The 13995-nt window shown below is 35.9% G+C and overlaps 1 protein-coding gene across 1 annotated transcript in view; it reads right to left on the bottom strand.

Moving 5' to 3' along the window:
- The window catches only part of LOC109427361 (clumping factor B), a gene marked incomplete at its 3' end in the record, with an annotated part of 94014 nt that overhangs the window by 22568 nt on the left and 57451 nt on the right, over window positions 1-13995 (bottom strand). The window contains 1 exon segment of the mRNA XM_062845048.1: window positions 3517-3621. Within this exon segment, the coding sequence (XP_062701032.1) occupies window positions 3517-3621 (105 nt within the window).

The following is a 13995-nucleotide window of genomic DNA, read 5'->3' as shown; positions in this document are numbered from 1 at the left end:
TTTTCAAGTCAACATGCTGAATATTATTTTTAAGACATTTTTTTAGAGAGGTGTTACAAGTAGTTTTTCCACATTTTTCTTAAAAAAAGCTAAAAATCTTCCCTTAGACTTCTACCTCTTGAGCTTCTAAAAAGTTTTTGTTTATTTTACCAGGAAACAAATTTACAAGTAGTTTATAAGTATTCTGGTAAACATTTTGATTAAGGAGTTACCATCATTTTTTTTGATTGATTGATTGATTTGTCTTTATTAAAGAGACTTTCAGCCCTTGGCCGGTTCGTCTCTTCCATTTTTTTTTTTAAGATCTCAAGTATTTCTGAAAATTCCAGAGGAAAAACTCAGATGAATGTTGAAGGAATGTTTAGGAAGATTGCTTAAGCAATATCCTAAAAGTATGTTTAAGAATGTATCTAGAAACATCTTAAGATGACTTCTAAGAAATTATATTTTTTGTCGTTGGAAAAATTACTATTATGAAGGAAAATATAAAAAAACGGAAAAAAGAAGAACTGTTTTGAAATTTATGCCGAAGCTCTTGTATCCATTCAGGACGTAGTACTCGATGATTTTCAAAAGAAAACACTGTTACTTATTGATCTGAAGTTTTGTTACACTAATTCGTGGAGGAAACATTCAGTGAGATTCTGAAGAAACTACAGAAGGAATTTCTAAAAAAAACTTTCTGAAAATAACCATTAGGAAGCTCTCAAGACTTGTTTGGTGTGAATCTTATCTTTCGGCCATAAAAACGAAATGATTTTATGTTGTTTTTATGGTACTTTTGAGGAGAATGGAGCCATCTACTTTATGCCAACCGCATATTATCGGTTGTCATGTATCAAATTAAGGCGAAACCTTCATTTTATTTTCATTAAATAACATAACAATATTTGCAATACTGATTTTCATACAAAGTTGGAGAAAGGATCAAGGTAATTGCTGATGTTTCATGCTAACAGTTATCCAAAAACCATGTTTTATCAAAAAATTCGTTTGAAAGTGGTTTCTGTGAAACTAAAACATCCTCACAGAAATTTGTTTAAAATTTTCCAATAATTAAAATTTAATTTCTGGAGAAATATTCGTAGGATTTCTCACAGTGATGTGTTAAAAAAAAACGGTGGAAGTACTCGCAGATTGTTTTGTAAAAACACTAAATACGCCGTCTTTGACCAGAGGCCGGACAAACTGAGCATTACCTACACTAGACAACGGACAGCACATATATCACCCAGTGGCCCAGTGGAGAATTTTCCGTTTGACGAAAAGTTTCCTCCGACTGGATCGGGAATCGAACTGACGCCGCTAACCGCCTTTTCCAAATGATGAACCCACATACCATGTACTCAAACCATTACTTTAGGTGCAGTCCACGTTTTTCTGGTTTTTTTTTTTTTATATTTTTCAGAAAAAAAATAATACATTATTTAATTGATTTTTTTATCTGTATTAACGAGATTTTTAGCCTTAGGCTAGTTCATCTCGGGACCCACGCTTTACTTCCCTTCCGAAGCAAGAACCCACATTTTGTGAGTTTGTCGGGAGTGGGATTCAATCCCAGGTCCTCGGCGTGATAGTCTAGTGTTCTAACCATCACACCAGATCCGCCCCCATTTAATTGAATTGGGTTATTCTTGATATCTTAATATTTTCCAATTAAAACAAGTAGGAAAGAAAGCGAGCCGTTAAAACTGGTCATGGGTATTTAAGCTGTAAAAGAGTTGAACAAACGAGCCTTAAATAAACTTCAGCTTAAGTATCTGTTGTTCAGCTATCTCTATTTCTTGGTTTGTTTATCTATTTTTTCACAGAACTGCTGTAGTACCTGCTTGATTTTCAAATTATTAGAGATGCTTTTGAAAGGAATTACGTAATCTTGAAAGGGTACGCTTTGCAAAAACTACTGGAAAATTTCCAGGCCATTTTCTGGAGAAACTCCATAACTCCTAGCAAATAAAAGGCTTTAAAAGTTTTTGATCATATGCATTTTATTTTATTTTTTTTTTCATTTATTTTTTTTTTATTTATTTTAGAAAAATTTCATAAAATTTTTAAAAGGAATGAATTCAAAACAAATATTTGAATCTATGATCTTTTTTCTAAGAAACTTCAGGAAAGACAAATAATAGTTCTATAAAAGATTACATTGGAAAATTTTCCAACGATTGTATAATCTTTTTATGAAATTCTTTCAATGTTCGAAAAAGAAAAATAGTAAATTCCGTTTGACATGATAGCCGAGAAGGAATATTTTCAAGAATTTTTTAAGATATTCTGCGAAATTTTTTGAAGTAGTGCAATTAAAAAAAGATTTTCGTAGGTTCTTTCACAAAACATACTGCAGTACGCACTTATTTGTTTCTGAGTGATACTGAGGCGTGCAGAGCTAAATCTTCAACCGGAAGTACCACAATCAATCACCATTCCTCAACTTCCACAGCTCAATACCAACCGGATTCGAATCGACTGCAAATTGACATCCAAAACCTTCAAATGCTCACTCACCGGCGATGCGATGGTGGTGACAACAAAGACGCTCAACAACAATGGACGTGACTTATGGAACACAACGGAATCACCGACCGGCGACCACGACGGCGATGGAGTAAGCCTTTCGACCATGAGTGCGGACAATCATCAATAACAGCAACAACAACAGCACAGAAGCACATTGGAAATTCCCTGGTCTAGGACTTATTGACGATCGCCAACCGGTGACTGCTTTCTGTATACGCAAAAACGCATCCAACTGAATTTTGAAAGAACCTCCGCAATTATGAGGCGCTTGCGCGCGCAGCTTCGCGTTTGATGAAAGATGATTGCAGATGATTAATGGGATGATTGCCGTACGAGAAGAAGCTGAAAACAAACACTCAAACAACGACGCCGCCACGCCGGCTGGAGACCAATCTGGTTATTCTTTGACGGAGGAGTAGTGCGGGCGGGGGTTGGTGAACACACGAGGAGAGGAAGAATAGACCACCAATTTTCTTTATACAGGAAAAATTTGCAACCAAATTGCAAGGAAGATTTGCAAGGCTGCTCGTTCAACTATTCAAAAGGACCTATGTAAATAGGAGATATTCTCACCTCTTTTTTATTGTTTACCAATAATTACTATCGCTATATGTTAGTTGGTTAACGCACCGGACTAACTAAATGGAGTCGTGGGTTCGAGTCCCAGAAGAACCTAATTATTATTTTTGTTTGTTATATTTCCAACAAACGGAAACAAATTACCAGGTCCTTTTGAAACGTTGAGCGTGAATGGATTTTGGACTCGGTTTCAGGGTCTTTTCCATTGTTGGGTAGTCGAAAGGTAGAGAGATGCACAACACAAGGGGAGAAGATGATCGTGTGTGGTTTGGTGATGGACTCTAGAGGGGTTTTTGAGCGCTGATTTTTTTTTTCTTTTTTTTTTTTTGACTGATTTGGTCAATTTTTGTGTAATACTGCAGACTTCAAAAGAAATTAACGAGAGATTTGCTAAGACTATGTTCACGGAGCGAGACTTACCTGCGAGATCGTTGGGAACAGCTCCCGAAGGATGCCGATCGTTCTTTTGTTTCGTTCGTTGATCTTCTGATCACCGGAGTCGACCAGCGTGATGACGTCTAGCTCCTGGAATTGGAAAACGAGAAAAAAATGGGTTATTAACAAGCTGTTTTCTTGTAATGCATTTATTTAATAACAAATATTTCTTAAAGGAACTAAACAACTTCAGCCGATATTTTTGCAAAATTTATGGAAAACCCTTACCAGAATCCATCACAGGGAAATTCAGGAAAAAGCTTATTCCGATTTTTTTTGTTTTTATTTTTATTTTTTTTTTCTTGAAAAATATTTGCGTAATCACTGGCTTTATCTATTAGATGTTCACCAAAATTTTCAAACGAAATGTTTAAAATGATGTAATATCTTCATTCAGCATGCATTATTTCCTGGAAGAGTTCCCAAGAGAATCCTAGAAAGATTCTCTTAAATATTCCATTCTCAAGATAGGTGTTTGTTGAGAATGTTCTTGAATTCTACAACTATTCGTCGTTTATATCCTTAAGTTTTTGTCAGCGAACACGATAGCTGGTAAACCATCAAGTCCAATTTGTAAAAAAGCTGATATCAATACTCTTTGATAAGCAATACGAATATCAATTATTTCATTGCATCTGATTAGCCAAAGTGGAGAACAATAATTCAATAATCGCCAATCAATCATCATCGCTTACTGCTTCTTCGCACATCTTATCCTTCTGCAAACGAAATCAAAAAGCGCCGATAACGGCGCTATGCAACTTGTTTCCACTGAAATCGAAAGCCATTTCAAAATTGAACCAATTTTAGCGCTCTCCTACCCACCAGCACGGTTATGTATTCCGCTTATCTTGACCAGTTCGGGTAGACCACGCGGGTTTACGCTGCGCTGGTCTGGTGGTTGCGCCGCCAGCTGAGTACTTTAATCGTCAATTATGCGAGTTGGAAGCACTTAAACGTTTGAAAAGTCGATTAAACATTCTGCGATCGAACAGATTGATGTTCTACAATCGATGAAACTGGTTGATTCCTTTTTTATAAGAGGAGAGCTATAGCAGAACAGAAAAATGTTCGTGCAGCTTTTGAAATTTAATATAAACTACGAAAATCTGATGAAACGTTCAGAAAGCGTGGAATCTATCATAATTTGATCCGATTGTTCGCAGGATGTCGTAATGTTATTTCTTTCTTGTTATTGGCATCACTTATTAATGGCATTACATTCAGACGTTCCATTTCGAAATAACCGCAGCCAATCACGAACACCCTCTGCAATTTTACAAATTGTTTTAAGGGCAATACATATGTAAATACAGGGGATGGCCAAAATGTTTGGGATAGGCAACTTTTTTTTCTCCCACAAAATAATTCAACATGCTGTAACTTTTCATAGAGTGCTTCGAAAAACCTCAAATTTTGACTGTTTATCAACCTGTTATATGTGCATCATTGGTACAAATTTGGGCTCGATTGAATAGTTTTTCGCGAATTAGAACCGTTCGGGTAAAACACTATTTTTTAGACAACTCATTTTTGAGCTGTCATATCTCGGAAATCTTTGAACCGAATTGAATGAGTTTTTTAACGTTTATCAACAATATATTGATACTCAATACAACGTTATAAAACGTAATATTTTCTCACGGTGAATTAAGTAATACCGGGTTGAAATTTTCAACCATATAGAGGAAAATAAGTCAAATTTACAATACCACACAAAAATTACTAAATGTGTTCTTCCTTTAACCTAAATAGGCTCTAATATATCTGATCAAAGATAACTTGAGAACAGAAGTGGGAAATCTTTGGACATCAACACAAAAATTTATTGACATTGACGTAAAATAATTACATTTTTCTGAGAAAAATCCAAAAAGTGTCAATCCATGATAACTTTTTTCAACGTTTAAAAAGAATCTATGTTTTAATAGTTTGTGAAGCATTTGTATATTGTTAGTGCACGTTCAAAATTTCATTCAATTCGGTTCACTGGTTTCCGAGATATGACAGCTCAAAAACGAGTTGTCTAAAAAATAGTGTTTTACCCGAACGGTTCTAACTTTGCGAAAGATTATTCAATCGAGCCCTAATTTGTACCAAAGATTCACATATAATAGGTTGACAAACAGTCAAAATTTGAGATTTTTTGATGCACTCTGTGAAAAGTTATATCATATTGAACTTTTTTGTGAGAGAAAAAAAAATGCCTATCCCAAACATTTTGGCCATCTCCTTTATATTAGTATGCTGACGTTCTCATGGTCTCAGGATAAATGAGTTATCCTGTTAAAAATAATTCTGTTTAAAAATGAAAAGAAATTGCATAATTTACGATCATTTACAATAAAGGGAAACTATAGAATAAATAGCTGAGAAATATATGGCTTTCTATTTTTTTCAAATCTTATCTTGAATGAATCAAGATAAAAAGCTCATGTTTTCCTAAGGAAAATCTTTAGGGATTTTTCTTAGATTTTCTGTAGCAGCATCTGGAGAAAAAATCTTGGGAGAATGTTTACAGAAATTTTGAAGGAGTCTCTGGAGATATTCTCAAGAAGAATCACTGCCGAAATTTGTTAGTAAATTCCTGAAAGAATTCACGAAAAAAATCTTTGCTCAAATTCCTGTAGAAATCTCTGGACTTCTCTGGAGTTATTCTTGAAGTAAAACAAAGGAAAATTCTAAAAAAAATCAAATGATAAGCATATTCTGAAGAAAATCAAGAAATAATACTTCAATAAACTTCTTGTAAAACTCCAGTTGAAGTTTTGAAGAGTTCTTGAGGAATCTTTAGACGTATTTTTTAAGGTTCTATGGAGGAAATCTGGAGGTTAATATGGAGAAACAAATGGATAAACATCCGTGAATTTTTGTATTCGTAGGAGAAATCCTGGAGAAAATTTCTGACGAAATGCATTGAGACACAGCCGAAAGAAGAGAAGCATCATGAATGAATTTCTGCAAAATTTTTTTTTGAACCACTAAAAACAATAGTGAAAAAATCTGAAAATAAAATCCAGGAAGCATTCTGGAAGGAAGAATGAGGAATTCCAGAAGTTTTACCAAAGGCCTGGACGAAATTCATGGAAAGCTTTCCCAAGCATTCCCTTATAATATATTTCTGAAGGATTTCTGATGGTTTTGCTTAGAAGTCTTTGGAGCGACTTCTGAAAGAACTAATGAAGGTTTTTTTTCAATGCAGTCCATGGAATGTTTTCTAGATAAATGCTTGGAGAAATCTCGAGAGAAATTTCAAAAGCCTTTTTTTGATAAATTTCTAATGAAATTCACAGTGCAATTTCTGAAGCAGTGCACGATAGATTTTCATAACAAATATCTGTAAATCATTTGAAAAAAAAGTTGGAAGATTTTCTGAATGCAATCCCAAAAGGGTTTTTGAAGGTATTCAATTTCAGAAGTAATCCATGAAAAAATCCTATTTGAGCTGATGGAGAATTTATGGAGGAAAATCTGGAGGATTTTGTGAGAAATAACTAAATATTTTTATGAATGAATCACTGATGGATTTTTTTATACAATGTATGGACGGCATTCTAAAGGAAACCTTGAATGTATTTAAAAAAAAAAAATTCTTTGGATTTTTTTTTAAGAAATCGATGGAAAATGCTACAAAGAAGATTTTCCAAAAGAAACATGGAAAAGATTTCTGAAGGTATCCATGGACGATCATCTAACGGACTCCATGGAGGAATTACTGAGTAAATCTATGGCAGGATATCTTAAGGAATCCTTGGTGAAATTTCAAAGAAAGTATCTAGAAGAATTTCCGAAGGAACCCTTTATGGAATATCTGCAGAAAAAATTCAAATGTATACTTGGAAGATTTTTTGGACGAATTCTTAAGAAATTTCTGGAAGAGTTACTTGGGGAATCCTTGATAAAGTTTCTTAAGAAATTTATTGAGACCATTTTTGATTCAGGCGTAACAAATTTCTTCGCCCAATTTGTTTTTATTAATTATGCGCAGAAAAACATAAGCCAATGCTTCGGTTTGTCTCTGCCGTTGCTGCCGTTCAACATTTTTCCAAAAAAAAAAACTGTGTTCCAGTGTATTGCCAATAAAGTCTCATTTTAACAATTGTTTGCACTCATTGTGAACAACTGTCTTCTCGCCTTGTTTGGGCCCTACCTCCTCTAAAAAAATATTTTTTTTTACAATTTTTGAATTTTGTGGAGGAACCTCTATAACAATATAGTAATATACTCATAGTCATAGAGTAGTTTCTGAACAAATAATTATGAGGTTTTATAGAGGAATCATTTGATAAGCTTAAGGACAAATAACTGTAAGAGTTTCTGATGGCATCTTTGGAGAAGTTTCTTGAAAAAATATATGGAGGCAGTTTCTGAAGCAGCCACTACAAGCAATAAGCAAAAATGTCTGAAGCAATTTCTGGGGGATATTTGCAAAAGAATTCAAGGAAGATATTTTTAAATGATTTATGCCGGAATTCCTGGAGAATTTTTGAAAGTATCCTTGGGAAAATTTCTGAAGCAGTTCTGGATGAATGTAGTAAAATTTCTGAAACCCCCTTTGAACAATTTAGGAAAGAATTTCTGAATTATTTTCTTCAAGAATTCCAGCAAATGATTTGAAGAAATCTAGAGGATTTTTTGAAGGAATTCCTTGGTAAATTTTCAGTCACTTCTTTGATTTTTCGATGTTTTTGCGGCCACATGGATAGCCGCTAACATGATATGTAGTGTGTGATTGGGTGAATAAAAAAATTTATATAATTTCTCTGAGAATTTCATCAGGAATTCTTCCAGGTAGTCCTTCAGGAAATCCATATTTCTCGTCAGAAAAATCTCAAAAGTTTTCTAGACATTACCCAAGAAATTTATTTAGAACACCTTAATAAAAACTTCCATAGACTCCTTTCTGAATTCTTCCACAGATTTTTTGAAAATTCTCGAAGGATTTTTTCGGAAAGTCTTCCTCGGATTCTTTTTGAATGTTCTTGTAGATCATTTTCAATGGAAGTATAGAATCAGCATAGGTTAAAATACACTGAAATAAAAACTAAAAAAAAACATTTTCAATGGAACGCTTCTGATATTCTTTTATATTACTATAGAATTTCCTCTAGAATTATCTGGATCATCTTGGGAAAATAGACTACGAGGGGGAGAGGATCTCAAAAAATGCTTCGTGATTTATGGACTGCCCTTTTCTAACATTTCTTCAAGGAATCTTCAGAAAACCTGCCACAGATTCCTTCAGAAATTCTTCTCAAGTTTTCTTCTAAAATTCGTCCTGGGATTCTTTTGGATGTTTTCCTGGGGATAGCTTTAGAAACATGAGAATTCCATGAATAAATCTACTTTGGATTCCTTTTATAATTTCTCCGTGAATTCCGTCAAAAATTACTCAAGAAATGCGGTCCTTGAATTTTCAGAAGCTTCTCTAATGTTTTCCTAAAAAAAAACATTACAGGAATTCTTTTGATTTTTTTCCCAGGGCGCTATAGTCACATGTTTTGATCAGAAATTCCACCAAGAACTTTGTCAGGTTTTGAGAGGTTCATTAGGAAAATTTTTCGGAATTTCTCAACGGATTTCTTCAAATTTTTCAATTTCAACAATTCTTTCAAAGATGCTTTCATCAATTTTTCACATAGATTTTTCCAGAGATTCTCTATAAAACTAGTACACTAGTACACTAGTGTGCGGCTCCGTGGTCGTGCTGCTAGGGTCACCAAGCTCTTAGTCGCATCGTGCTGAGGAGCGCGGGTTCGATTCCCGCCGCAGCTGTCAGGAAAAGTTTTCGGCTGTGCCACTGGGCGTTACATGCTAGTCCGTTGTCTAGTGCCGTGCTTCCTTAAAAGAGCGAAAAGTTCACTGGAAGTATTGAACGTGTCCGCGTCTTTCTTTTTTTTTCTTTTTTTTTTAATAGGAAGCTGCTCAGGAGCACCGTTCCTCTAGGTATTCTTACATGAATTCCTCAAAACCTGTGTCCATAGATTGTTCATGGATTTCTCCATAATTATTTCCAAAAAAATCCTCAATCAAGTTTTTCTGAAATTTTTCCAAGTTTTTCCTGAGCAGTATTTCTAGGAAGTTCTTAAGAAATTCATCCTGAGATTTTGTCAAGAATATCCTTGAAATTTCTTCACAAACTCCTCCTGATGTTCATTCTAAAGTACTTCCCCAGGTTTCTACTGGAGATGTGTGCATAAACTCTTTCAGGGATTCTTTGAACAAATATCCTGCTTGGATTTCTTCTGAAATTCCTTCAGGGGTTCCATCAAAAATACATCCAGAGACTTCTTAAGATAATTCAAAGGATGTCTTTAGGAATATCATAAAGTTTACCAGAAATTCCCCTAGAAATTTCTGAAGAAATCTCACAGATATTTCCTCAAAAATTCTTGCAAGGATTCCTCCCAAAATTCCTACTGGGCTTTTTCTTAGAAATTGCCCTTGCGATTACATCAAAATTATCTCCTAAGATTCCTTCAGAGATTCGTGCAGGAATTGTGCCATATTTTTCAATAAGTTGTTCAAGAAATTGCACTTGACATTTCTGGAAGAATTCTTAAAAGAATAAAAAGAATACCTGAAGGAATTTTTTAGGAAATCCCTGGATGATTGGCTAAAGGAATCCCTTGATAAATTCTTGGTGATATTTTTGAAGTTTCCTTGAAGATATTGTTAGTAAAATTCTAAGGGATTCCTGATCGAAAATTCCTAAAGTAATTTCTGCAACTTTTTTTTCGAGGATTTCATGGCAGAATACCTGAAGAATTTCCAAGGCGAATCCGGAAGCTTTTTATTATTTTTTGGGTTTTGTTTACACAGGGGAAGAATCAACGTACCTACTGTTTTTTTCGTGGTGAAAATGTTTATGTATTTTTCAGAAACTTTAGAAAGATGGGTTTTGAAAACTGATCAGTATTTTCCACCAGAAGAAAAATAATCAAGAAATGCGCATGGAAACTGACTTTGAAAATAAAATTACGTTTAGCAAAACAAAATCTAGATTTGCCTGGGAGGATACTTCCTCAATTCCTAGAAAAAAAAAATACGAGAAACTTTTAACGAGAATTATAAAAGTTTTTCCGAAAAAAACTTGCTTGGGAAATTTTTGGGAGGGATTCCTGGAGAAATCGATAGAAGAATTTATAAAGGAATCAGCAATCATGTCTGCAAAAAATTTCCGTAGAAAACTAGCATAATCAGAAAATACATTAACGTCTAATTATTTACGAATAACTGAAACTTTCTGAAAAAAAAAAGAAATCATCATCGTGAAGCATTTCTAAAAAAACGCACAATTTTGAAAAATGTCTAGATGTTACTAAGAGAATTTTTGATGTACTCCTGAGGCATCACATTAAAAATTTCAATAGAATGTCATAAGAAAGATCAGAACAAATCCTAAATATCCTTTGAAGGAATTTCCATTAGAAATTCTTGAAAATATTGTCTAGAGTAGTTTCAGAATAAACGCCCGAGAGAACTCATTTGTATATAGAGTTCCAGCTGAAGGAACCTCTGCAGAAATTCCAACGATAATTTCTGATAAATTCCATTGAAAACTTCTGTATTTCGAAAGTAAGCCCCTGGAGGAATTTTCTTAAGAAGTTAAGAATGTTTCTCAAATGATTCTACCCGATAATGTAGATGTAGTAATCTAAGGATTGCTGGAGAAACCCGTAAAGAAATTCCCAGAAGAATTTCCTAATAAATGTCTTCAGGAATTCTCCAGGAGGAATTCCAAAGAAAAACTCCAAACGGAAATTCTAATACTACATATTTCTGGAGGAATTCTTTCAGAAATGTTTGAAGGGACGCATGAAACAATACATAAACGAACGTATGTACCAATCTTTGATAGTATTTCCTAAATATCTCTATAGAAATAAAAGGAGGATTTCCCTTAAACACGTTTCAACTAATTTCAAGACGAACCTTCTGAAATTTCGGTTATGAGAGACTTTGTGCAAGAATTCCTAAAAATACTTTATGATACTGCTTCAGGGGCGTTTCAGGGATTTTAGGGAGATTGAAGGGGTTATCAGGGAATTTCAGGTAATCTCAAATGATCTCTGAGATATTCTAGAGAACCCTATTGCATTTCAGATTATTATTTTTTTAATCCAGAATAGTTTGAATAAATAAGATCACCAAGTAAAAGTAGCAAAGCTTCTGTAATTGCATTCTGAGGGTCTGAAAATGGCGTAGACTATATTCTGCGAGTATTCACTACTATTTAAAGGCGTTGAGATATAGTGATATTACAGTCGAAGACTACATTTATGCCAGAAGATGCCCAAAGAGGATTATACTTATAGCATAGGCGCCAACTTAGGGGGACAAGCATGGCTTTGCCCCCCCCCCCCAATAATTGACGATTTTTAGATTTTCCCATACAAAAAATCAGAAAAAAACAGGCTTTGCCACCCCCCCAATAATTTGGCCAAGTTGGCGCGTCTGCTTATGGAGATTCTTAGAATACTATGAAATACAACATCAAATAATCGAGAAAGAATAACGGTGATGTAGTGAAGAGAGACAAGGAGACAGTAGGATCTGCAGATCTCGAAGGTCTAAGTTCCAGAATAGTATGGATAGTTTGGAAGAATATCCCACATATGTACCAAAAGCGTTATAATTATGCACTGAGACTCCATCAGCAGAATTGACTACATTCTACGAACATTATTTCGAATTAAAGTGATAGTAGCTCACTGGTGACCGCCGACAACGACACCAGCAGAGAAATTCAGAGGCGCATTGTGGCAGGAAAACGTTCTTACTTTGGACTCCGCAGAACTCTACGATCGAATAAATTTCGCCGTAACACGAAGTTAACCATCTACAAAACGCTGATTAGACCGGTCGTCCTTTATGGGCACGAAACATGGACTCTACGTGCTGAGGACCAACGCGCCCTTGGAGTTTTCGAACGGAAGGTGTTGCGCACCATCTACGGCGGAGTGCAGATGGAAGACGGGACTTGGAGAAGGCGAATGAATCACGAGCTGCATCAGCTGCTGAGAGAACCAACCATCGTCCATACCGCGAAAATCGGGAGGCTACGGTGGGCGGGTCACGTCATCAGGATGTCGGATAGCAACCCGACTAAAATGGTTCTCGAGAGTCATCCGACCGGTACAAGAAGACGTGGAGCGCAGCGAGCTAGGTGGGTCGACCAAGTGGAGGACGATCTGCGGTCCTTACGCAGAGTGTGGAACTGGAGACAAACAGCCATGGACCGAGTGGAATGGAGGCGGCTACTATGTACAGCAGAGGCCACCCCGGCCTTAGCCTGATCGGTAAGGTAAGGTAAGCTCCTGTAGACTTTGAAAAAAAAAATCCAGAATAGTTTCGATGACCTAGGTCACCCAATTCATGTCCTATGAAGCTTTCAGGGGTGCTCTGAGGCTTTTTGGGTACCGTAGACTGCGTTCCGGTAACATTAATCGACTATACATTTTGGTTTAGTATGTTGGACTAGTGAAAAAAAAATCAGAGTATTTTGAAGGCCTTGGATTAGTTCTGAGATGAAGTTTTAACAGGTTTCAATGGGTTGTGATATATTGCTGTTCGAAGATCAGTGAAAACTGCTGATGATTGGTCAAACGATAAAAGATTGTCCCGGATGTTTAAGGATTAAAACTCAAGAGAAATAAGAAAAAAATAGATAAAGATACGCACAGATTATTGAAGTTCTGTGCGTATCTTTATCTAATGATCTATCTCAACCCTAATATGTAGGATGATCCAGACAGTCATGCTGAACGTGAAATACGCAGTGTGGTTAAGTAGCTTTACCTGTCATCTTAGAAAGGTTAAAATGATACTCAGCAGAAACATTCCCAGGGTTGATCCAAGAATCCCCCAAAGACCTCACTAGAAATTCCTTGTATTCAATATTACACCTTTCAAGATCGACTCACGATCTCCCGACTTGGCCAAATTTCTTTTAACCGGCTGATCAATCCATCAAAAGCCATCGTAGTTTGACCTTACCCCCACGACGGCTACTGAGACTACTCAACTACCTATAACTACTGGCTCATTGATCATCAACTTCCCCCCTAAGGTGCACCCTTCGCGCGTGATTGCCCTTGGCCGACTATAACACTAGTGTAGTTAGTTACCTCTAGTGCTCAACCAAACGATTCACACACAGAGACGCACACGCATTGCTTAGCTACCTATTACTGGGCACGTGAACCTACTCTATAACTCAAATCAATCTTCTGTTTTTGCTGGCTCAACTCTACAAACGTTAATAGTTGAGAGTGTGATGATTCAATTCCGGGGGTCTAGCTCGGCCAGTCGTCAGTCAGTGCAGTGTTTAACTGCCCCTCAACAGCAACGACAACAATGGTGGGATACTGCGCCGCGCTCCTCTCCGATCGCAGTCGCACTTCAATTAGTTTTTGCGGTAATCGTTGATGAGCTCCCGGGTTTGACCACGAGTGCGATCAA

The sequence above is a fragment of the Aedes albopictus genome, chromosome 1 (genome assembly GCF_035046485.1).
Source record: "Aedes albopictus strain Foshan chromosome 1, AalbF5, whole genome shotgun sequence".
NCBI lineage: Eukaryota > Metazoa > Arthropoda > Insecta > Diptera > Culicidae > Aedes > Aedes albopictus.
The sequence above is the reverse complement of the archived record's forward strand: the minus strand, read 5'-3'. Positions and strand labels throughout refer to the sequence as shown.